We start from the raw sequence: 24,290 nt of genomic DNA on the forward strand, positions 1-24,290 counted from the left end.
TTAGCTTCGTATGCAAATTCACATGACTGGATACCGGAAGTAACAAAATAAAAGCTGGCGCGCACAAAATACTCTTTAAATAGTTTCTCCTAAATTGGTATTTTACCTATATATTGTTATAATCACAATGACTCATGTCCAAGAGCAGACTGCCACCGTTGAGTAGGTTTTATTCATTTTCAAGCAACGTAAACAGACAGTCTGAGCCGCTCCACCAGCTTTTATTTTGTTACTTCCGGTCTCCGGTCATGTTAATTTGCATATTAAGCTAAATATTTAGTTCCAACCGTTTCCAGATTTCGCATTTAGGATATACGATATAAATTTAAGATTTAAATTAAATATTTAGTTCCGGATTTAAACAATCGGGTCCAAAACTTCTAATTTAAAAATAAATAGTTAAGTTGCTAAATAATGTTGTAAATGTGCAAAAAAAAAAAAAAAAAAAAAAAAAAAAAAACTGACTCTAAAAATTTCACACCACGTTTTAAACATTGTGTGGTGCTAAATGTGAGAAAATGTCGTAATTTTGAGCATGTGCTGCTTTGCAAACGGAGCCCCATAGGAACCATGTACTTCTGTACTTATTTTTGTGTACTTTATATATACATATGTATAAATGAATGAATACAGACATTTAATTAAACTAGTCAGATGTGCATTTTCTACGAGTTGATGTGGAAACAAGTGACTTTAACAAACACAGCCCTACTCTTAAAGCAACACGGTCCATAGAAACCAGCACACTGCACCTTGGCAACAAACACAGAACTTCATTGCAGCACAATGGAAACAAAAAACCGTCAAGATGCCGTCCATTCCCGTATCCAACATCTACAGTAAATACAATTTGATTTGATCTCCTTAAATTTGATAATAGACGAATGTGTACTTTATTTGGGACTTTAGAAATATGAACATAGCTAATGTTAACTCACCTTGGCTAAAAATACTTGTGGATTTTTATGCTAGCCTAAAACATTCATTTCTTCTGAAAAAAGGGGGGGAACTGCTGGAAATAATAATAATAAAGGGATTTTTTTTGTTTGCTTTTGCGTTGCTGATTAGGCGAGCCAATGCAAGCTGCAGTTGCTCTTTAAATGCAAAAAGCTATTAAACTTGGGTGACCAAACGTCCTCTTTTGCCCGGACAAGTCCTACTTTCACGTAGTATCCTCGTCGTCCGGGTGGGTTTTATGAATTCATAAAAATGTCCGGTTTTTATGATTTTTCACGGGACCAATTTGAAGAGAATCCCTCTGGCCGCTGGGTGGCAGCAGTTGACATGGCTCCTACTAGAAGGGAGGGAAGGAGTAGTTCTTCTTGTTTTTGTTGGCAGTATACCCCTATCATGAGGCATTACCGCCATCTACTGGGTGGACGTTTTGGCCACAACGCCTGCCCTGTTGTTAAGTTTTTTACGATAAATACGTATATAATGGCAACTGACTTCTGTCGGAGCTTTAACTGTAAAATCCCGTTTGGTGTCGCATCGTTACGCTGCCGATGATTGTAAACTTTTATAGCAAAGTTTGATTTTTGCCTCAGCTAACTATCAGTAAGCTAAACCACGCTAGGCATTATGGGAAACGTAGTTTTGAACTGCAACGTTTGGAAACATGCTGGTTGAATAGTTTGTCAGTTTTTTTCGGTTATTGTTTGTGTGCAGTCTAGAACATTGAATGAGAATATCAATTGAATGGGAATAACAATTTGTCAAGGACAATTGTCGCTATAGTAATTTATAAAAATGTTTAGTTGACACATAGCCTACTGTGTGTATGTGTATTGACTGGACAACATTTCAATGGGTCTGCATATATATATACATATATATATATACATATATATATATACATATATATATATACATATATATATATATATATATATATATATATATATATACATATATATATACATATATATATACATATTTCCCCCTCAAAATGCATTTTATCCATCCAGAGTGAGGGGACACACTTTAAATATATTAAAGTGATATAGGCATCTTGAGTGAACTTCGAGTAAAATTCAAGTATCTTAAGGCCAGGCTGAGTGTCCTCTTTTTTGGAAATCAAAATATGGTCACCCTATATTAAACAAGTATTTGTATATTATTACCAATTGGCTGCTATTGACATTGAATGAATAAGTACTAATAATTGGTGCTTTCAAATTTATCGCGTTAACGGGCGGTAATCAATTTTTTTTAATTAATCATGTTAAAATATTTGACGCAATTAACGCATGCACAGAATGACCCGTTCATGCGTTGCCTCAAACAGTTTACAATGACGCCGTTTTAGCACTTTGAGAGCGAAAAGGCAGAGAAATGCGAGTGGACACAGGCGTTCATTGGACCGCACCTGTTATTGGCTTGAGCTTTGGCAACTCTTTCACAACAATTATATTCGTAAGTATTGTGGCGAATGACGTGAGGAAGAATGACAGGGGCGAACTTTTTCTTAGCACGCTTGATTGAACACAACGCAGAACATACTGTATAACATTTGCGACCACTGTTCTGCAAATCATGTTTGCCCAACTTCCCATCATGCATTTGGGCGGAGCAGTTCAGTCGCTACAGTATCTTTTAGTGAAAGCACAACAAAAATAATATTCCTATCTCTCACAGGAGACGATCTTTTTCTTTGCACACGTAATTGAACACAATGCAGAACATACTGTATACCATTTGCAGCCACTGCTGACAGTCATGGTTGCCCAACTTCCCATCATGCATTTGGGCGGAACAGTTAAGTCGCTATAGTATCATTTAGTGAAAGCACAAAAAAAATAATATTCCTATCTCTCAAAAAAATATTATTCACAAAAAGAAAAGCGCTCAATGCATAGAGAACTGGCATTCTCAATCAAAATAGCTATGCAAAATACACATAAAACTTACTCAGACTTTGCCTTGGCTTGATCTCCAATTAATTTAAAACTCGCCATTGACACCTTGTGGTGTATTTCAATCACTATCTTACGTAGTTAAAGACACTGTGAAAGGAAGGCAGGGAGCCCGATGTGACGTCACTGCTCGGTGACGTCAACAATGATGAGCTATTAGTTCATTTTTTGATTGAAAATTTTACAAATTTTATTAAAACGAAAACATTAAGAGGGGTTTATTATAAAATTACTACAACTTGTACTCAAATTTATCTTTTAAGAACTACAAGTCTTTCAATCTGTGGATCCCTTTAACAGAAAGAATGTTAATAATATTAATGCCATCTTGTGGATTTATTGTTATAATAAACAAATACAGTACTTATGTACAGTATGTTCAATATTTATGTCCGTCTTGTGTCTTATCTTTCCATTCCAACAATAATTTACAGAAAAATATGGCATATTTTAGAGATGGTTTGAATTGCGATTAATTACAATTAATTTTTAAGCTGTGATTAACTCGATTAAAAATTTTAATCGTTTGACAGCCCTACGTACTATTACTAGTAGTGTCAAAATAATTTAAATTCTCAGCTGAAGGATGCCAAGAAGGTCCACACAAATGCACATGTATCATCCAAATGACACCCAAAGAGTTAAATGTATTGTAACATATTGTCGAGCAACCTTTGAAGTGAACATCAATGTTGATGTGAGTAGAGATGAATGAATTCACATAAATGATGAAACAGTCTGTATTGATAGAACAACAACAACAACAAAATGGTGTATACACATCTATTTTTAGTTAAATAAACACTCTTTTATTTATACAGCCAGTGTGAGTACTTGTCACCTTTGCAAGGGGTCAAGTTGTTGATATTTTTGGTCACCTGTCCACTAGAAGTTCCAATGCAGCACTTTTGGCAGAGAATGAATTGTTTGAAAGTTTTATAAGACGCATGGAACAACAGGACCCCTTGACCCAGCCTGTGGGTCTGCAAGTAGCTGGAAAATCCCATCTGGAGCACAGTGTAAGCATGTGCAAACAATTAATGTTACTTCAGTTATCTCTTTCTTCACATTTTGATTGGCAATTTTTATGTATATGCCTTCAAATCATTAAATACCTAGTACGTTCCTCGTACCACATTCCTTAATGTTCTTATTGTTTTGTCAGGGTCAAAGTGGGAACCAGACAAATCAGGACAGCTTGAGTGCCGGCGTTCTGCAGCTGACCTTGAGACAGAAACTATGCGTAGCACAAAGGGAAACAGCAGAGATGATAAGAGACCAGCAGAAAGACAAGGAAGAGTCTGAGAAAATTCTGGAAAACTACAAAGTAGTTCTTACAAAGTGAAATTGAAATAAAAGCCAATGACCACTTCTGCTTTCATCCTTGCAATGCTCTTACAGGTCTCTCTCAAAGAACTTGATCTGCAGCGAGCAGACATTCGCAAGGAGAAGAACAACTTTGATTGTAGATCACTAAAAGCAATAAAGATCTCAGAAATTAAGGAACTACAAAAGGTGCTCCAGTATATGCGAAGTAAGGTAAAGATATCATATTATATCCCTAATATATACACAGTTGTGTTCAAAATTATTCAACCCACACTGCCTTATAGCTCAGTAGAAAGTCTTGCCTATATGTTTACATTTCATTCATAAACTGATCAAATAAGGACATAAGGGTAATTTTAATTAAAAGTCTCTATTTGATCAGATTATGAATAACATTTTTTTAATATAGTCATACTACAACACTATACAGTGGGGGTTGAATGGGGGGGGGGGTTATTTACAAAAAAGATCTGTGTATATACACAGTAAATATACAGTACAGTGGTATGAGAAAGTATCTGAACCTTTTGGAATTTCTCACGTTTCTGCATAAAATCATCAAATGTGAGCTGATCTTTGTCAAAATCACACAGATGTATAAACAGTGTCTGCTTTAACTAAAACCACCCAAACATTTATGGGTTTTTGTATTTTAATGAGGATAGCATGCAAACAATGACAGAAGGGGGGAAAAACAAGTAAGTGAACACTCTGCCTAAGGAGACTTAAATTGTTTGGTAAAAATTGGTTTCAATTGCTCTTTAAGTAAGGTGTGTGCCCAATCACTGATGAGTGGTTTAAAGCTGCCCTGCCCACTATAAAACTTAAACCTAGTAAAAATTGTCTTGATGAGAAGCATTGTCTGATGTGCATCACGGCTCGGTCAAAAGAGCTGTCTGAAGACTTGCGATCAAGGATTGTTGATTTGTATAAAGCTTGGAAAGGATACAAAACCATCTCTAAATGTCTGGATGTTCATCAATCGAGAGTCAGAGAAGTTGTCTACAAATGGAGAGAGTTTGGCACTGTTGCTTCTCTCCCAAGGAGTGGCCGTCCACCAGAGATGACGCCAAGTGTTCAGCGCAGAATACTAAAAAAGAACCCTAGAGTGTCTGCTAAAGACTTACAGAAATCACTGGCACAGTACAATATCTCTGTGCACACATAAACCATAAGTAAATCTACGGGCAAGAATAGTTATCATGGAAGGACTCAACGGAGAAAGCCACTGCTGTCTAAAAAACATTGTCGCTTGTTTAATGTTCGCAAAAAGGCACTTGGACACTCCACAGAAGTTGTAGCAAAATAATCTGTGGACTGATGGAGCCAAAGTTGAATTGTTTGGGAGTAACAAATAACGTCATGTGTGGAGGAAAAATGGAACAGCTCACCAGCATCAACACCTCATCCCCTCCGTGAAGCATGGTAGAGGGAGCATCATGATATCGGGCTGTTTTGCTGCCTCAGGGCCTGGACAAATTGCAATCATTAATGGATGAATTAAAAAAGTTATCAGGATGTTTTGCAGGAAAACCTAAGGCCGTCTGTCAGACAGTTGAAGCTAAAAAGAGGATGGATGCTGCAACAAGATAATGATCCAAAACACAGACATAAATCAACTTCCGAATGGTTTCAGAACAACAAAATACACGTTCTGGAGTGGCCAAGTCAAAGTCCAGACTTTAACCCTATTAAGATGCTGTGGCATGACCTAGAGATAGGGGTTTGTGCCGGAGATCCCAGGAATCTGACTGATCTGCAGCAGTTTTGTAGAGAAGACTAGGCTAAGATTAGTCCTGATCGATGTGCCAGACTGATCTGCAGCTACAGGGAGCGTCTGGTTGAAGTTATTGCAGCCCAAAAAAAAAAAGGGGGGGGGGGGGGGGGCGCAAAATATTAAATGTGATGGTTCACTTACTTGTTCCCCCCACCCCCTTTTGTTATTGTTTCCATCCTATCCTCATTAAAATATGAAAACCTATAAATGTTTGGGTGGTTTTAGTTAATGTACTTTTTTCATGTTATTTTGACACAGATCAGATCACATTTGATGGTGATTTTATGCAAAAATGTGAGAAATTCCAAAAGGTTCAGATACTTTTTCATGCCACTGTATATCCATTTTCCACATCTATAGGTTTTAGTTCTACATATTGAAAATTAGGAATCTATCTATATGAATTGTTTGACTATTCTTTCATTGTTTTGTGAGGATATGCACTCACGTTTTTGCTTTTGTTTCTGCTCTCATTCATACCAAATGTGTTCTGGCAGGTTAAGATATTGCATGCCAGGTTAATTAAACCACACACACACACACACAAAATGTCATTGTGGACCTTTGCCTTGAGCACTGGTGCACAACCATGTTGGAAAAAAATGGGCTATCAAAACAAAGTTCCCACAGTTTCGGAAGCATGGAATTGTTCAATTGGATAAATCCACGCATCCAACCTTTGTGGGAATAGTGTCTATAGTTAATACTAGTGTAAAAGTAAGTTGATTATGAATGAGAAAGATGAAGATCAGGGGTGTCAAACTGATTTTGGTTCAAGGCATTATTATGGCACATTATGGCAATTCGATCTCAAGTAGGCCAGACTAGTTTATTTTTAGTTTATTTTCGGCCAAATAAATTAACTCACGGGCTGCGATTGACAGCGCTCAACGTCCAATCCTGGTTGATGTTCATTCGCCCCTTTTTGACAAAATGGATTGGACATGAAGCACAGTCAATGGCACTGGAAGATGAGCATTCACAGCAAGTCCTTCCAGTTTAAATGAGTGAATTGGACATCTATTATTGTGGCAGGGAATGAGTTCATTTTGTTTTACCTCATTGTATTTTAAGATTCTTACTGGGGTTTTCCTGTAAATTTGGGATCTTGTTGATTTTTCAGGCATTTCCGGGCTTCTTCCTGTTAACTTCGGGGCATTTCCAGGTTACTTTCTGTTCCTTTTGGAGCATTTTGGGGGACACTTCCTTGTTAACTCTAGATGTCCAATCCATTTTGACTGGGAGAGGGTGACTGAACTAATGCATCTGCAGACATAAAAGTGAGTCAAGTGCCGTACTACTTAATCACAAAGCTATGGGTTCAGAGCGCCAATGCCAAAAGAAAATCATGTGAATGTTTTTAATGTGGAGTATGAATGAGCTACAATGCGCCTGTTGGACAGGGCAACCTCGCGGGGCAGATTCGACCCCCTGGCGGGCTGCCATCAGGCCATTCATTTAATACCACTGGTGTAGATCATCCTTACTGGTCTTTACAAAGTCTTGATTTCAAACCAATATAACACCTTTTGAGATAAATTAGAACCGAAAAAAAGGTGATTCGGGCCTTGTCATCCAAAAAAAGTGCTTGACCTCACAAATACATCTAATCCATGTGAAAAGCCTTCTCAGAAAAGTTGAAGTGGGTGGATAATAATTATATTAAACCATATGGATAATGAATTCGATATCACTTAAAATCATAAGTGAGCTGTGGACTGTGAATGAATACTTTTGACATTATAGTGTATATCTACTATAGTGTATGCACCACCTCCTTCCCATTTGTGTACTGTGCAACATGAAGCAGGCCACCCAGTGTGATAAACTGAAACTAAAGATCCAAGGCTTGAAGGCACGGGAGGAGAAGCTCCAGCTGCGGCTACAGGAGAAAAAAGAACAGGCAAAAACAGGACTGGAGGTGAGCACAGGAAATGTGGACATCTTTACAATGCAGCCGATAGTGGAACATTCGGACCCACATCCCGCAATTTAAATGAGAAAATTTTTGCCTCCAGGAGATTTTCTTGGACTGCAGTGAGCCCGCAGTCGACCTCGAAGAACTGAGAGTCAAACATTTGCAAGCTCAGTGCACCCTAAGATCTCAAAAGGCAGTGCACACATTTGTGTTGGAAAAAGTTAATTTTTCACCTACCTGTTGCTAAACGTGACTTTGTGCGATTGTTCTTGACAGGAGAAGCTTCAACGCGTGACAGTAGAGTCCACACAGCTGGGCAGGGACATCACTAAAACAAAGGCGATGCTCGAGAATATTGAAGGCGGCCTATTACGTGTTGAAGAGGTTGGAGATTTTCTTTTCGAAATAATAGCCCAAGGTCAGCAAAATCAACGCAATCTGCGTAACTTGTGCTCCTTTAGAGTAACGGGGCTGATAAGTGATGGATATGATGAACAAAATGTGAAATTGAAGGCCAAATACTTCTTCACAGAAATTCAAGGACAACATTGGTCAAACCTTTTGTGATAAAGTACTACTGAATGGTGAACAATCTCAAAACCTTTAAACGGGTGCATAGGCAGAAATTTCAATAACATAACTGACATCACCACAAATGCTTTCATTGACCGTATTCAAGAGGTCCCATTTTACACAGGATTGTTGTGAAGACAACTCTCAGAATGAAATCTTTTTCAATTGTCAATGCTCTGTATCTGCCCGGCCCATTTCTATATGCAGGTGCGTTCAAAGGCCGAGACCCAGAACAAACAGCTGCACCGCCAGATGTCCACCTACCAGGCACCCGATGTGACGCAATATATGCACGTCAAGGACAACCACAAGCAGCTGCAGCAGAGCGTATACACTTGGCAGAGGAAGGTTGCGATAGCTGAGGTAAAGCAAGCCGAAAGAAAACAATTAAGTTTCATGGTTTTGTTTTGCAACTTAGCTACTTTGCTTTCCCCAGATGACCTTCAAGTCAAAATCCTGGAGCAATCATGGGGACTTTCCAAATCCAGTCAAGCTGCCATGCATTGCACATGGCAAAGCATAAAGTATTTATCAACTTGTCCCCTGAATAGTAGCTCGGTCTCTAACTATTTCAGATCGTGCAAGTAGATATTGAATGAATCAAACAGCAAGTTTTATACCACAAAAGCAGCCTCGGGTTGACAATTTCATTTATTAGGAAGAAACCTTTTGAGCTTTTTAAGCCATTAAGCACGAGTGTTATGCTATTACATGACTTTACTATGTTTACATCAATGATGAGTTACTGAGCCGCTCAATTGGAATCATTTTCTTTTTGAACCCTCGGGCATGCCGTTAACACACGTCTTTGTGTGGCCACTGAATGAATACATGAATTTTCAGAAACTTCTTTAAAGGCACTTTCACAAATTCACATTGTCATTACATTGTGACAAAAGCACCCCCCCCCCCCCCCCCAGATTGTTTTCTTATATATTCTACATCTTTTGCATTCTAGTCTGTCAATTCTACTCAAAACCAAAAAATAAAGATTACAAAAATAATGAAAGTTAGTCAAACTAGCTTTTAATGAATACAAACACACACCTTGTGGCGGGCCACTGTAAGTTGTCACTGTGAGTTCACTACTGAATCATTTGTAGACCAATTGCTATAGTGCTGCCCACAAATTGAGTATTTCCCCCAAATCTTGACGGAGATTTAAATATCGAACATACAAGACAATCACATACATACACCATCGCGCAGGAAGTGTTCTTGAAAAGGAGGTGAAGATTTTGTGTGTGTGGCACTCATCCATAATTATGAACAAGAGTACATAGATTTTTCAGAGGGTCGACATCCATGCCTAAAGTTATTATCTATGATGTCAAGACACCTTTAAATTCCACATAATTTTGTGTGCATACTGCATTTCATATATAGCCTACCGTAGAATGCTACTCCCCAAAATCAGGGATATCGTTGGGCTCTGGTGAAACTTCAGACTGAAGCTAAAATACCCAGTAATCTAACCTATGCATATAAACTTAATTTTGAAGTTCCCGGAACTATTGAATGCCAATATCTCTTCCAGCTTGTAAGTACTGTATACTTGAGCCAACATATCAAGGCGTGATACATCATAAAGTAGTGGTTTTCTCTAACTGTCTGAAAGAAAATATAATGAGTGCACCAAAAACCAGAGGACACCTGTTGCACTTCTCATCAAAGAGTCATTCTTCAAGAAAGTTCAGTCAAGTCGAGCAGCATTTCATCTGCCATCACAGCAGCTTTGTAATTGCTTTAGTGTGGAAGGTTGTATTCACAATGTCTTTCAATAGAAATATTTAGAAGAAAAAAAGGGGATTGTGGTTGCCTGGTTTCTTGGTTGACGGATGAACTTTACATGCAGCAGTGATCCCACTTGTTATTGCTCTAACTAGCGTCAACTCTTCAGGCAGGAATATGGGAAGCCTTTGTGATTTGCTGTCCAAGTTCATTCTTAACTCATTCACTGCCATTGATGGTGATAGACGTCCAATTTATTTCAAATGGCTTCCAGCCACCCCAGTTTTAAATGGTTTTCACGTCAATGGCAGACTTGAATGGCAGAATTTGATGGTAGCCGGCACGTCTGTTCACAAACTTTACATGGTGCAGGATTTGTCCAAAGGGTCCTGAGGCGATGTCGCAGGCAGCTGTGAAACCTGATTGGTTTTGGGCAGGACCATTGGTTTGGGTCTCAAAGCGGGCGGCTTGAGTTGTACGCCCATGCGGGGGGCCACTGCGGGTTTGAAGGTGCTCACACAGTCGCCGGCGCTGCGACGGAATGGAGGCTCCGTGCTTGCGGCGGACCTTAACTTGACGCCATGGATGGGGGGACCGAGAGACTCACTGGAGGTGGCCGGCGTGGGACCCCCACCGCTGCCTGGGGCTTGCCTCTGTTCCAACGTGTCCAGAACCACGTCAGGAGCATGCTTAGCCGAACTCTGGCGCTCCAGTTCCCGAAGCTCGTTCAGAGCAGTGTTCATGGTTTCTTCGATGTCCTGCGGGAGAAAAACACAATGTCGTTTGAGGGACGGTGGAAACTAATTATGAAGTAGTACTCAAAATCACTTGGTTGAAATGAACATGTAGAAGAACAGAACTGGCCTACCACTGGCACATATAGGAGTAAAACTAAGTCTTCTAAAAAGTTTTCTTCGTTTAAGGCAATTGTTCATTTCACAGATATGTCAATGTAACTACATTTAAACACAGATATAATTACATTTAAACATATAAAGTGTTGACAACCACTTTCTTTTGATGAAGTTGGATTGATGATCATATTAAACAATTAGCATGCAAATGTCATAATAGGGTAACTGCCCTTTTAAAAAAGCGCCCGTTTTCAATGTTATGACTACAACGGAGGCTAAAACAAAAAATAAATTTCAAATTTAGTTTTTAAATGTTCATCAATTATATGTATAGTTTTAGTGGGTTGTTGTCTTGCTTAACATGTCTCCTTGATCAGTAAATATCACTTTTTAAAAAATGTTCAACCTATCTTTAAATTTCTATATTTCGCTGTTTGCATGTACTACTATGTCTATCGCTGCCAAAGGTAGCAAAGGAGTTCACGTTTCTGACGTGAATTAATGGTGCTGCCTGTCAAGCTGCTCTCTTGCGTGTAGTAAGCACACAGACACAGTAGCAGAAGACAGGGACTGACTAGGTTTTTAGAGTGCGGGGCAGGGCTTTGACGGCGGAGGGAGCTGCGGTGGGCTCGCCGTTCTTCCCGCCCTGACCTGTGCGATGGTCTCCGGGTCCAGGGTTTTGCCGCCGTGAAGGTGGCGATGATGGTGATGGTGGTGGGTTTCAACAAATCCCGTGTACTGGCCCGAAGAGGTGGAGCGGCGGATGGGGGGACTTTCAGTCTTCTTCAGGGATTCATGCCGACTGATGTTGGTAAGACTACCGTGGCCGGTGCGGCGCCGGTGTTCGGGGCTATCGGTGGGCAAATGGTTGCGGCTCCGGAGCATGTCGCGTGGGTTGAAGTGGCCGAGAACTGGGGAGCCAGCTTCGGGGGTGCCCCCACGTGTGGGATGGACCTGCTGAGAGGGGTGCACCATGCAGTGGATGTCGCTGGGGCGCGCAGGGGGGCGGCGGGTTGGAGGGTCCGATCGTTTTCTCTGCCTGCTGGGATAGAAATGGAAAGGATAAATCTAATTGTGTCGTACTTAATTCCCGGCTAGGCGCACTTTGGTCCATACAAATTAATCAGATATTTGAATTATCTAGCTCAATTACATTTTCAAAAAAACAGCTTTTTAAATTTGAAAAATTTTTTGTGAATGACTTTATCAAAAAAACAGACACTGGTAACTTTGGAAAATGCATTCAATTGTGTTTTAAAACAAAACAGTTGAGAAACACAAAATATTGCAATCCCAGTAGTAGTAGTAGCCGTTTATCAAAGTTTTTATCAAAACAGTATTGACTGTCAAAGGTTAAAAATAAATAGACGAATCAGCTGACGTACATCTTATTTTTGGTGAGATAACCAAGAACATAACTGGCCTCTTAAAAATTAATTTAAATGATGAGATCAATGAATAGCAAAATGACAGTGCCACTCTATGTACTTCAAAGAAAAATAAAGCCATGCCAGCATTGGTGTGGCAAAATAAAGCCATTGGTGGGGGAAAAAATGGTGACAGGAAAGAAAACAACTGCAGTAACGCATAATAGCCTGCAGGCGGAGTAGTTTGCATTGAGATCAACAACAAAAAATCGTCTGGATTGACAGACGTTGCAATTCTTTAATTCTGAATGCTGTCGCACCACCACCAGTTCAGGCAATATTTACCAAGTCTAATAAGTGATAATGTGAATTACAGGACTCCATATTTCATCCATAAAACAAAAATATTTCAACGTCACCACATTCAAGTAAAATGTATAGATGCTCAAAATTCATGTTCATACTGGACAGGGTTCAACAATTGTTTGTTCGAGTGGGTGTGTTTGTTAGAATTCTATGAACTCAATAATTCAACATTGAGGATTTCCAGAGCAGTAGGCGTGCAAACAGAAGGTGAATATCACCTGGGAGATAATGAGAGTCGTTGTTGTTCTTGTTAGGAAGAAGAGGACATATTAAGGATGACGAGACCCCACACATGGTGTTAATATTTTAAAGAGGATTCAGCCGAAGAAGCATTGCGACTATGTATCAATGTACAGGTGGTCAGGTGTGTAAGTACAAATGTGTGAGAGCGAGAGAGGGAAAGAAACACAGAGGTTGAGTGAGTGACACGTTTCAAGGTCACTGAATGCACAATGAGGAACTAGAAGATAAAAACAGACACGCGTGGCCAATACATGCTGAATTGCTTTGTCTGCCTGTCGCCTTGCAATCTGCTGACAATAGCACATTTGAAAATTTATGTTTACTATTTATTCCATTATATATAGAAAAAGTTGACACCTCTATTCAAATACCAGAAAATTGTGTTATTAAATTAAAAAAAAATAAAATAAAATCATTTCAAAACTTGTCCACCATTAATTTGATACATGCAGTAGTCTGTCCGACTGCATTAAATAAAAACGAATGCACTATTTAAAAGCGGGAAATGAGGCTGCACAAGTGGGCACACCCTGTAAGGGCCTTTTCACACAACACTTTGCAATGTGCAGCACCCCGTCGACATTCCCATTCATTGAGTATGTGATGAGGGGCTGGTATCCTCACAATGGAGCATTGCTCTGCGTTTGAGAGTGCTACTGCCGGGATTTAGTGTTATTTTGCCAGACTTATTCACAAGTAATGACATTAAGACGAAGGAGGAGGCCTTGGCCTAAATCATATCTCAGATTGATTTTAGTGAAGCTGCAGTACATGAACAAGATTAAACTCTCCACGTTCCTGCCAGAACTAGTGTTCCCTGATGCGATAGTGAAAAATCTTAGCAGTTCTCGTGTACAAAAAGCTTTGCTCTTTATTTCTTGAAATGCTGCTATTGTATGTCAACACTTCCAAATTTCCTGCCGCAAGTGGGGTGCTGCCTTCTTTGCGTGCTGCTGGAGCCTATCACATTTGGCATGCAGCCTTGCACTATCGTCAAAAGTCCTTTTAAGTGCGAGAATGAACCTATGCCTATTAAACTGATGGTAAATGGGAGTCGGCACACGTCTAACACTAATTAGAGTGCTTATGTTGAACCCCTAAACAAGTTCAACTGTTCTAGTAGTCTTTTTGAGACATGTTTTCTTTCCCACAGAGACTTGAATATTCTTTGCCAAGACATTTTGGATGGAGAATTTGTGTAATTGAAAATAAAAAATGTAGGTATTTAAGCAGCTTATTTTATTTAATTTCCTTTCCGTTTAAATGTCTGGTTTCAGTGTTTATCAAGGAGCATTCCATATTCTTGCCCCAAATTCATCCACCAACCTGGTGATGAAGGCCTCAGAAATCCTGTTGTCATTGGGTAAACTGATGTCTTTTCCTGAACATTTATCCTCCCCGGCATGACCGCTGCTGGCCTCGCTGTCAGCCTTCTGGCTCAGCGTGTCCGAGAAGTTGTCATCTCTAGGACAGAAGACACAGCAACAGTGAGAAACAGGGTCAATGCGATTCGTCCTCTCAAAAACTCACGAGTCATATTTCTCTGCCTTTTAGCATGCCAGATGACATACTGCATACCTCCACACATACAGTAAGCCAGTTGAATGGAGTTCAGAAAGTTATGTTTCCAGGTTACAGCTGTCTATCAGCATGTATACATTACAACAGTGGTTCTTCACTTTGCTAAAGGTACCGAACCCCACGAGTTTCACATGTGCATTCACCGAACCCTTCAGAATTTCATATTAAAGCCATTTTTTAAAAACAAATTCAAAACCTAGCAAGCTAACTAACATCCAGGTGAATTCCTGTTCAAATTTCTTCCAGATTTCTAATTTACTACAAATAATTTTGCCTTTTGCTGTTTATTTTCATGTTGGTAAATGAAATGATACGCATTTCATTTCACACTGTTACTTTTGTTTTCATTCTCATTTTATTGTCGAATCCTTGCATCATACTATTTTCATGACGCAAATGTTTTTTTTTTTTTTAATTATCTACGCAGTTCATGCTGCCTGTAGGTCTGCTATACAGCCTATACTTCCTCATACCGAGTGCGAATCTACCTTCCACTGAGCAAACTAATTTCTTCTCCTATTGGACAGAGGGCTAGCAGTTGAAAGAAATTGAATGAAGTCTATAAACTAAGGGCAACCCAGTCCAAAACCTGGTCTAAAACGCCACTTTGCCTAGATTTAGTTAGCGTACAAAATAGGGCTCTGCGTTTCTCAACCTTCACCGAACCCCTGAGGCTAACTCACCGAACCCCTGGGGTTCGACCCAATGCCAGTTGAGAACCACTGCATTACAATAAATGGCCAAACGGTAAGTAAGCTGACGAAAGTCACCACACCCTGGGAGCAGCAGCATTAGAGGACAAACCATGTCCACAAGCAGTCTCTCTGCAATGCATGTTTTATTCTGGGGTCCTTTATGGGAAATGGAAAGATCACAACCGGGTCTCTAACTTGCACTTTCCAGCTTTCTTGGTTTGAGAATAGAGCAGGATATGACGCATCACGGCACAACTGGCAGTAAATCCCCCTGCTCTTTCATTAAGCAAGGAGACATCATCAGCAGTGCCCCTTGCTAGGATTTATGGATTGAAGCACCGTGGCTGGACGCGAGCAAAGGGAGAATTTTATAGGCCAGTTACTGAGGGTTTGGGGTGAATATTCGGCCATTCTAACAAGATAGTTAATTCATTAGGGCTCATACAGCTACTGAAATTATAGTTGTGTGCAAGTAGTAACAACATACATACAGAGCAAGTAAGCTGTGGAGAAAAAAAAAACTTGAGGTACTGGAATTGGAATCAGAATGCCAATTTTAGTTTACAGTGGTATGAAAAAGTATCTCAACCTTTTGGAATTTCTCACATTTCTGCATAAAATCAGCATCAAATGTGATCTGATCTTTGTCGAAATCACACAGATTTAAAAACTGTCTGCTTTAACTAAAACCACCGATACATTGATAGGTTTTCATATTTTAACAATGATAGCATGCAAACAATGACGGGGGTGGGGTGGGGGTGGGGGGTTAAATCGTATTTTTTGGACTATAAGTCGCACCTGAGTATAAGTCGCATCAGCCATAAAATGCCCAACCAGGAGGAAAAAAAACATATATAAGTCGCACCGGAGTATAAGTCGCATTTTTGGGGGAAATTTACTTGATAAAATCCAACACATAGAACAGATATGTCATCTAGAAAGGCAATTTAATATAAAAATACAATCGTGAACAACATGCTGAATAACTGTACAGTATGATGTTACATGATGCATGAACAACGAAATGCGAATATACTGTCCTCACCAGGACGCTACGGCTCCGTCCTGGCTATACAGCGAGTTAAACTCCCAAATGACGATGCTGGACGTCTGTATAATTTGCTGAATCAATGTCGTCCTCGATACCAAACAGATAGCATCAACGTAAATAAATGATAATTAGGTGCTATTACAGCAATGACACAAACAGTTAGCATGCGTTCGCTAGCATTAGCACATCGTTCAAACAACCACAAAACTGGCTCTGAGTGTCCGATCGCGGGTCGAAAACAACAACAACAGAAAAGATGATACACACAGTCGTTGCCTCTAGATATATTTTACAAGCATAGACAATGAACATAGGTTCACAGCTGTGTTTCTCTCTCTCTCTCTCTCTCTCTCTCTCTCTCGCCCACTCGCTCAGAGATGCTGCGTAGCTGTCCGTCTTCTTCTGGCGTGTAAGCGCTCTTCTTTGCTTTAACAAGTGCGCCCCCACTTGGGCTTGAAAGCGCCACAAACTAAAAGCATGCATTTCAATATAAAAAAGGTCAATATTGAACACACATTGCCAAAGGCAGAACGCGAACGTGGCCATAGCTATTAAGAGTTATTCAGATAAATATAGCATAAAGAACATGCTAACAAGTTTACCAAACATCAGTGTCACTCCAAAACACCAAAATAACATGTGAAATGATATCATAATGTGTTAATAATTTCACACACAAGTATAAGTCGCACCCTCAAGTCAAACTATGAAAAAAACTGCGACTTATAGTCTGAAAAATACGGTAAGTGAACCCTCTGCCTAAGGAGACAAAGAGCAATTCCCCAATACAGTGGCACCTTGACATACAACGGCTTCGACACATGATATTTTCAACATCCGACGTAAAATTTGACTCGCCATTTGTTTCTACATCCGACGACATGCTCGAAATACTACGATATATGACAGCGCCGGAGTTTCTTTGTTTTCCCGCAAGACGGGTGCACGGCAGATTTTCTTGTGAGAGAAATCAACATGGGTTCCAACAATGTTAGTGCAGGTGGTGAAAAAAAGATAAAAGGCTTACTATTGCAATGAAGATGGAACTGATAAAAATATATATCGATATATATGAGCGTGGGGTGCGCATCCGTGAACTGGCTCAACTATACGGCCGTAGACGGTCTATGATCTTGGCGGTCCTCCTCAGTTCGCCCGTCTTTATAAGTTAAGGTGACAATAATTATGATTGTAACATTGCCAAAGAAATCGCCACTTCATCAGGTTTTTAATCATTTATTTCAGAACTTGTGCAACACAACATGCCTACTGTCCGCACCGCTGAACAAGTGAAGTGAAAGTAAAAAGTCCTCCCTCATCCGTCAGCCAGTCGATGCGTCCAGGTACACCACGCAAAAATACATCTGCCACATTAGAACCCAAGTCGTTACATTATTACAGGTATTATTATTATTACTATGATTACGTTATTATTCCATTTTTTATTCATAATTTATTTGTTTTGCTCTGTGTAATTGCTATCTGCAATAGTACCGGCAGTATTTATTAAGGATTTAGTGTAGGTTTTCGGGATTTGGAACAAATTATTGGAATTATAATGTATTGTTATAGGAAAATTCTGCTCGACATACGACCATTTCGACTTACAAACAAGGTCCTGGAACAACTTAACTTCGTATGTAGAGGTACCACTGTATTATGCTTCAATGCCATTGACGGCGATAGACTTCCATTTCGTTTGAACTGGACTGGATATATTGTCGTCAACGACAGTTAATGAGAACACTGAAAACTTAAGATTTATTCTAAATGCACGTATAGCACAATATAATACATAGTGATATACATCTGCGGACACTCACATGTCTTGGACAACAATGTACTGATGTGGCACAAGGCCGTCAATGCCGTTGTGGCGCCCTTCCCACCAGTCCTCCGATGCCCGCTGGTAGAGCAGCAGCGAGGCACCCTTCTTGAAAGACAACTCTCTGGAAGAGCGCCCCACGTAATCAAACTTGGCAATGGCTTCAATAGGCTCACCCTCTGTCAACAGAGAAGATTAGTCAGGTCAGGTTTAATATGTCAGGTGTGACACGGACATCCGAAAGATCAGAAAAATCAATATTGATGTCTGATGTGAACATTGCTCTTAAAAACACATTTCTGACGCAGATGTTGGTACATGTGGTTGCTCAAGTGTGACATCCAGGGCACGTGAGGTAAAAGGTGCTGAATGTGTGTGTGAGCCCATTGGATACACAGCACAGGGCCTGAGGAACTAACACACTGTATTTATAGAAGCTGCTGAGAAGAGATCTAAATTACTCAGGGGGAATTCAGTAAGTATGTGGATCATTAGATAGAGCTGATAAGCGTACAAGTGGACCTCTGGATCACTGACAGGGGAAATAAAACATGGGCAATAAATTTCTGAGGTACTTTAGTGTACCTCAGATAATTCTTTAGTGGCTGTGCTTCCTCTATTTGAATGCATTGAAATGCAGAAAAACTGAAAAAGTGAACTCGAGAATTTTTAAATTTGGGTCTCTTCCCACCCATCAAAGTGAGAGTACACAGCTGAGTAAATTGTTTGTGAGTTGCCAATATCTGAAAATGTGTCAGTAAGCAAGTCAGTTCAGTTTTGGGTATGATTATGTTTTAAAATGTGAAAGCAGTCAATCATTAAATATGCACCCTTGCGCTGTAGTGATATGTTGTATAAACTAAAGACAAATCATGTCACCGCCCACATTATGTGAGCCATGTAAAATTAGGTTGAAGATATACTCTTTATAAATTTTTTTTTTTTAAAAATCAAGTTTTAAAGAGTAAATGTCAGAATTCCCAGAAAAACTTCATTTCCCCCCATCTCTGTCACCCTTTGCCTTAGTTATGATTAATTTAGCTGTACTTTTCCAAAGATTAATAAACATAATTATTAAGTTATAGCATGATTATCTTTTTTAAGGGTGAAAATTTAAACACATAAAAACTTAATAGGTGTTATTTTTCACTTGAAATCACTTTCTTAGATCCATGGAATACTTTTCATTTGCTCCTGTTTTGCTTAAACTCGTTTAAGGATAACCACATACGGTACACACAATTGCACCTGTGGGACCATCTAAAGAACGTGAACAGTACTCTACGAATAGTATCGAGTTGGACTAGCTCAATTCTACTGCTGGTGGTCCTGAACCACTCTGCCATAAGTGTTCATTTGTGTCTAAGTCTCCAAGCCAGAGTGCACTACAGCAACACGGGTCTAAAAATAGCATCGTTGTTCCTCCCTGCCCTCCTCCCACTCACTTCAAGTCAGACATGTGGTCCCGTGTGGACATAATGCAGCCTTAACAAAACACATATCCTTATAAAAAAAATGCTTAAAAAGAGAGAAGAGCTGGAAAAATAAAATACTTTAAGGCATATATGCAAGGGATATTCTGTCTAGAGTGGAGGTTATTTAATTTCCTAATATATATTTTTAATCTCATTGTTTATTTACTGTACTCATCCCCAACTCAATTGCTTTTGTCGCACTGGGTTGTCGGGAAAGACACAATAGATGTGACGTAACTTTAATGAAGTGTGACAGGCAGGAATTTACTGTCTGAATTAATTGGCCATAGCCGCTGTAGACATGCTGTCAATAAAGCTGGCCCTCGTTGGCACATGGGATTTTTCCTCCTCTTGTGCTTCTCTATTGGAAACGTTTTTTGTTTTCAAAATATCAAACAGATTCTGATTCATGACAATGGATATTACATTATTCTAATTTGAATGCAAACTAAATACAGTAATCACTTCCATACACAAACTGCGTAAAAAATTAAAGATTTTACATATCCGGATATACAAACAAAGAAGTAAAGAATTGCATTAAACCAAACTGAAAATAACGCAAAAGTACATTGTTGTAAAATAGAAAAACAAAAGATGACTTCTTTTAAAACACTTCGTAAAATTAATTTATTTAATTATATTATTAGTACATAGGTTTAACTGTGTGGCACCAAATTTTAACAGTCTTAAAAACCAAATACGACTAAAGAAATGAAAACTATTAGTTCCTATAGCTAACCCTGGAAATATTTATATCTTAGTTACTAGTAAACAGAAATGAAATCTCAAAAAAGTTAACAAGTAAAACTGTTTGTTGAACAGATCAGATGGTTGGACAAAGAACAAAATTATGACTTTTTCTTTTCTTTTTTTTGCAATGAGTGGTCGGTGCTTGGTCACATAAAAAAAGTGAATGTTGCACTGTCTGGTGCAAGACCAGTCTATTGAAGAAGTGCTACAAATCCAGACAGACTCTGTGCCTCTCTGTAAACCAGAATATTACCTTCCAACATGTGCAATCCAATAAAGCATTTGCCTGCGGGGGCATCTGACAACAAGGACATCATGGTGTCCTCCTACAATGTAATGTATAATCAATCAATGTGCCAGTTTGTTCAACTTCGACCATGTGGCAAAATTACCCGTGGCTACAACATCAATGTATCGATAGCGTAGAAGATGGAACACTATAATGTCAATGGTGGCAAGTCACTGAATGCAACAAGTCATACAAAAATGATTAGATCACCCTTGTTTACTTAGTTTCTTGTTCACTTTAGATCCCTTGAAGAACCTTTCTTTGGAAATACAGTATAATGATGGCACAAAAAATATAAATTTTAATATAATGGCAGATGCCAATGCCATTCACAAAAATAAAAATGTACTTAAGTTGTTACATCAATATTGATGATTTAATGCTAAAAAAAAGGTCTTAAGAATTTATTTTCGACTTATGAGTCACATGATATACTGTACATTCTATTGGTAGCAGGCATTTGATTGAACGAGAAATTGGAGAAAACAAAACAGTTTAATGGTTTCCCTCATGTATGTATCATGTATGATGCTGGTCTCCATTTCAAGTCATATATTACTCAATTGCTGGTATGATGTTCAGTCATACTCCAGTGTGACCGGACCATATCCAGATCCTCCCGCCGAACTGTGTGACACCACAAGGGGACTCCAAGAGAGCTACAACACGCCAAACGACGACAGTATAGAATTGCCTTTGCCCAGAATGATGACCTATCCTACAGCTTTATAAAGAAAAAAATATATATACGTATATATTCCATATTACAAAATTGTATTTTAACTCATGAGCTGACATTGACGGTCGATAGATGTCAAATCCATTTGAACTGGGAGTGCTGGAAGGGAATGATCATCTTTTAGTGCCATTGACAGCGATACTTAAAACAGTTCAAATGGATTGGCAGTTTTCGCCGTCTATGGCAGTGACTGAGTTGATATCCGTGCTTGATAAACCGGTTTTCATGATCCTACTTCCTAATGTTCATCATCCATTAACATCAAAAGCAGAGGTAGGTAGAGTAGCCAAACATTTTACTCAAGTAAGAGTAGTGTTACTTCAAAATAATACTACGCAAGTAAAAGTCATCCCAAAAAAAATGTACTCAAGTACAAGTAAAAACGTATTTGGTGAAAAGAATACTCAAGTAATGAGTAACATTGTGAGTAACTGCTTATTTTTGTTTGGGTTTTTTTTTTAATGGTATTTTTTTCCTCAGCACAAACATCTATATGAACTGTTGTTATAATGATACTGTAAAATAACCCATTACTTAACCACATTAAGCCAAAGAAATACAAAAAAACAATCATTCCGGCGAGAAAGAGAAAAAAACAGACAGAAATAGAGCATTATTCATCTAAAGACCGCAAAAGAGCTTGCATGCCCTCTAGTGGGGAAAATAGTTCCTAGTTTGAATAGTGAATGGCTCCTTCATAGTTTATAGAGGTGGGAATCTTTGGGCACCTAACGATTCGATTACGATTCAGAGGCTCCGATTCGATTATAAATAGATTATTGATGCCCCCTACCCCGCTTTTAATGTTTTTTTTGTTTGTTTTTTTTTACATTAGTTCCAAAATTGTACAAAAATCCTATCAGGCTTAAATAAACGACTATTTCAGTATCAAGTTACCAGTTAAAAACAGTAAATAAAATACTCAAGTCCCCATTCTGTATCAGCAGCTTCAAACTACATTCAATTAATTTAATGTTGTGAATCAACCGTTAAAGTTGTAAAAATTGCTGCCACTATCCCATAATCTCCATTTTGTCTACATTCGACATGTCAAAGTTTTAAAACTGTTTCTTCATTTAAAAATGGATTCAAGTCAAGATTTTTGCCGATTTAGGAGTATTTTAGATAAAAAGTTAATTAGGTTTGCTACAACAGAGCCTTCTAGAGAAGTCAACTGCTTTAAGATGGCGGCTGTTTACTAATGCTGCCAAGTCTTTCATTTCGCATCTACTAGTAGTTCTCTATACATGTTCTAACACCGCCGTCGTCTGTCATTTCGCATCTAGTTCTACATATATGTGATATCTAACGTAGCCGTATGTGGCGTGTATTTGTGGCAACTAGCAACTGGGCGTTGTTTGTAGCCTCGGCCGCTGTCAGGTTTTTTGTTTTTTTTATCTGGCGGCATGAGTTGAACATGATATCTACTCTCGGTCCATTCCTCGTTGCGTCCCGAAGACCGCGCTGACTGCGTTTTAGTTCTGCTTTACCTGGTATAATTCAGTAATCGGAATTTGGATGTTTGTGAATCGTTCTTGGATCTTCCAAGGGAGAATCGCGAATAATCTAAGAATCACAAATTTTGCACGCATCTAATAGTTACTATTATTAAACTAAAAGGATCATATCTCCAGTTTTCTTTGGTCAATCGGTGCCAAATAAAAACTGGGAGAGAGGTTTAAATCAGAGCTTTCGAGTCATGTTGAGGGCAGCGCTCTATGTCAAATACTTCATTTTTTATGGTGCTTTAAAGACACCACGTGATTGAACAGGCTGGCGTGATCATAGAACACTAGCTTGCGTCTGATTGGTGTAATAGTCATGTGATTATTGTTGCAACGTCTCGTTGGTGAAATTAGTAGCGCTACTCTTGATACTGGTTGCAAAATAAATAAATAAATAAATAAATCTCATAAGTAGAATACATAAAGATGAAAAATGTAACGACTCATGTGTAGCCCAAAGTAGCGGAGTAAGAGAAGTGTTTTTTTCTTCACAAATCTACTCAAATAACAGCATGGCTCAGTAAAACTACTCTTAGAAGTACATTTTTCTCAAAAATATCCTCAAGTAAATGTCACGGAGTACACGCGTTGCTACCCACCTCTGATCAAAAGTGAGCTGAGAAGGTCTGAACTTTGTTTTATTTAAAACTATTTTTCAAGCTGCTGTGTGCCTTCCAAAGCCTCACACAGTAAAAAGCGCTGACTACTCAAAAATAATGATAAATGGCAAGTGAAAGAATAACTGGAAACAGGTTAGGGGAGTCTCTGTCCAACCTTATATATGTAAGTTGTCACATTGACATTTATCATTTTCAACATATATCATAACTTTTCCCCCTTCCTTTTTACCAAATGACAACAGCAAGATCTGGTCTTTGCGCCTCAACTGATGCTGTCACTTTTTAATTTGAACCAGACGTAGTATCCGCTTGACTGCAGTTAGGGAAACATGTCTGTTATCACATCTTGACTGAATCACAATACTTAAGAGAAAATGTTATAGTTGCTTCAAGGGAAACTTTTTTTTTTTTTTTTTAATTCTTCATATGTTAGGGAATATGTGAAACTATGGCCTAAAGTAAATAGGAGTAGATGAAAATTAAATGTGAATAAAACCTGACACATACACCCCTTGTTATTTTTTAAAGTTTGAAAAAAGATTGGAATTGTGAAACCTAACTCTAAACCTTAAACAGGTTGCCTTTGAAGAGGCTCAATTGGAATAAACACATGTGGAGAAAATGGATGTTGAAGCGGCTCTTAGGAAGAGGCTTAAACATTAGAATACTAATAGTAATCCA

The 24,290-nt window shown here is 38.8% G+C and overlaps 2 protein-coding genes across 7 annotated transcripts in view; one reads left to right on the forward strand and one right to left on the reverse strand.

The window, feature by feature from the left end:
• Positions 1 to 786: 786 nt before the first annotated feature.
• On the forward strand, positions 787 to 9,407 carry cfap263 (cilia and flagella associated protein 263). The gene is made up of 9 exons (XM_057837135.1): positions 787 to 839; positions 3,805 to 3,934; positions 4,081 to 4,242; positions 4,317 to 4,454; positions 7,829 to 7,942; positions 8,040 to 8,132; positions 8,216 to 8,323; positions 8,720 to 8,875; positions 8,949 to 9,407. Exons 1-9 carry the CDS (start codon positions 787 to 789, stop codon positions 9,033 to 9,035), a joined length of 1,041 nt encoding a protein of 346 aa, XP_057693118.1. The 3' UTR covers positions 9,036 to 9,407.
• The window catches only part of srgap1a (SLIT-ROBO Rho GTPase activating protein 1a), an 84,692-nt gene continuing 69,529 nt past the window's right edge, over positions 9,128 to 24,290 (reverse strand). For 3 of the 6 annotated variants that reach the window (XM_057837126.1, XM_057837128.1, XM_057837131.1), the window contains 4 exons: positions 18,227 to 18,407; positions 14,400 to 14,537; positions 11,749 to 12,139; positions 9,128 to 11,001 (listed from right to left, as the gene is read on the reverse strand). In XM_057837126.1, coding sequence (XP_057693109.1) covers positions 10,603 to 11,001; positions 11,749 to 12,139; positions 14,400 to 14,537; positions 18,227 to 18,407 — 1,109 coding nt within the window. In that variant the 3' untranslated portion in view covers positions 9,128 to 10,602. Of the gene's footprint in view, positions 11,002 to 11,672; positions 12,140 to 14,399; positions 14,538 to 18,226; positions 18,408 to 24,290 lie in introns of all 6 variants that reach the window. The other 3 variants (XM_057837129.1, XM_057837127.1, XM_057837130.1) reach the window with 2 other exon arrangements.

This window comes from Corythoichthys intestinalis, chromosome 5 (genome assembly GCF_030265065.1).
Source record: "Corythoichthys intestinalis isolate RoL2023-P3 chromosome 5, ASM3026506v1, whole genome shotgun sequence".
In the NCBI taxonomy this organism is placed as follows: domain Eukaryota; kingdom Metazoa; phylum Chordata; class Actinopteri; order Syngnathiformes; family Syngnathidae; genus Corythoichthys; species Corythoichthys intestinalis.

Bases quoted from the DNA above. Each gene is read 5' to 3' on its own strand.
- cfap263 (XM_057837135.1), top strand. From the start codon at position 787: ATGGAAACAAAAAACCGTCAAGATGCCGTCCATTCCCGTATCCAACAT. The intron at 4,243-4,316 runs GTAGTTCTTACA...ATGCTCTTACAG, and splicing joins AAATTCTGGAAAACTACAAA to GTCTCTCTCAAAGAACTTGA. The intron at 7,943-8,039 runs GTGAGCACAGGA...TTTTGCCTCCAG, and splicing joins AGGCAAAAACAGGACTGGAG to GAGATTTTCTTGGACTGCAG.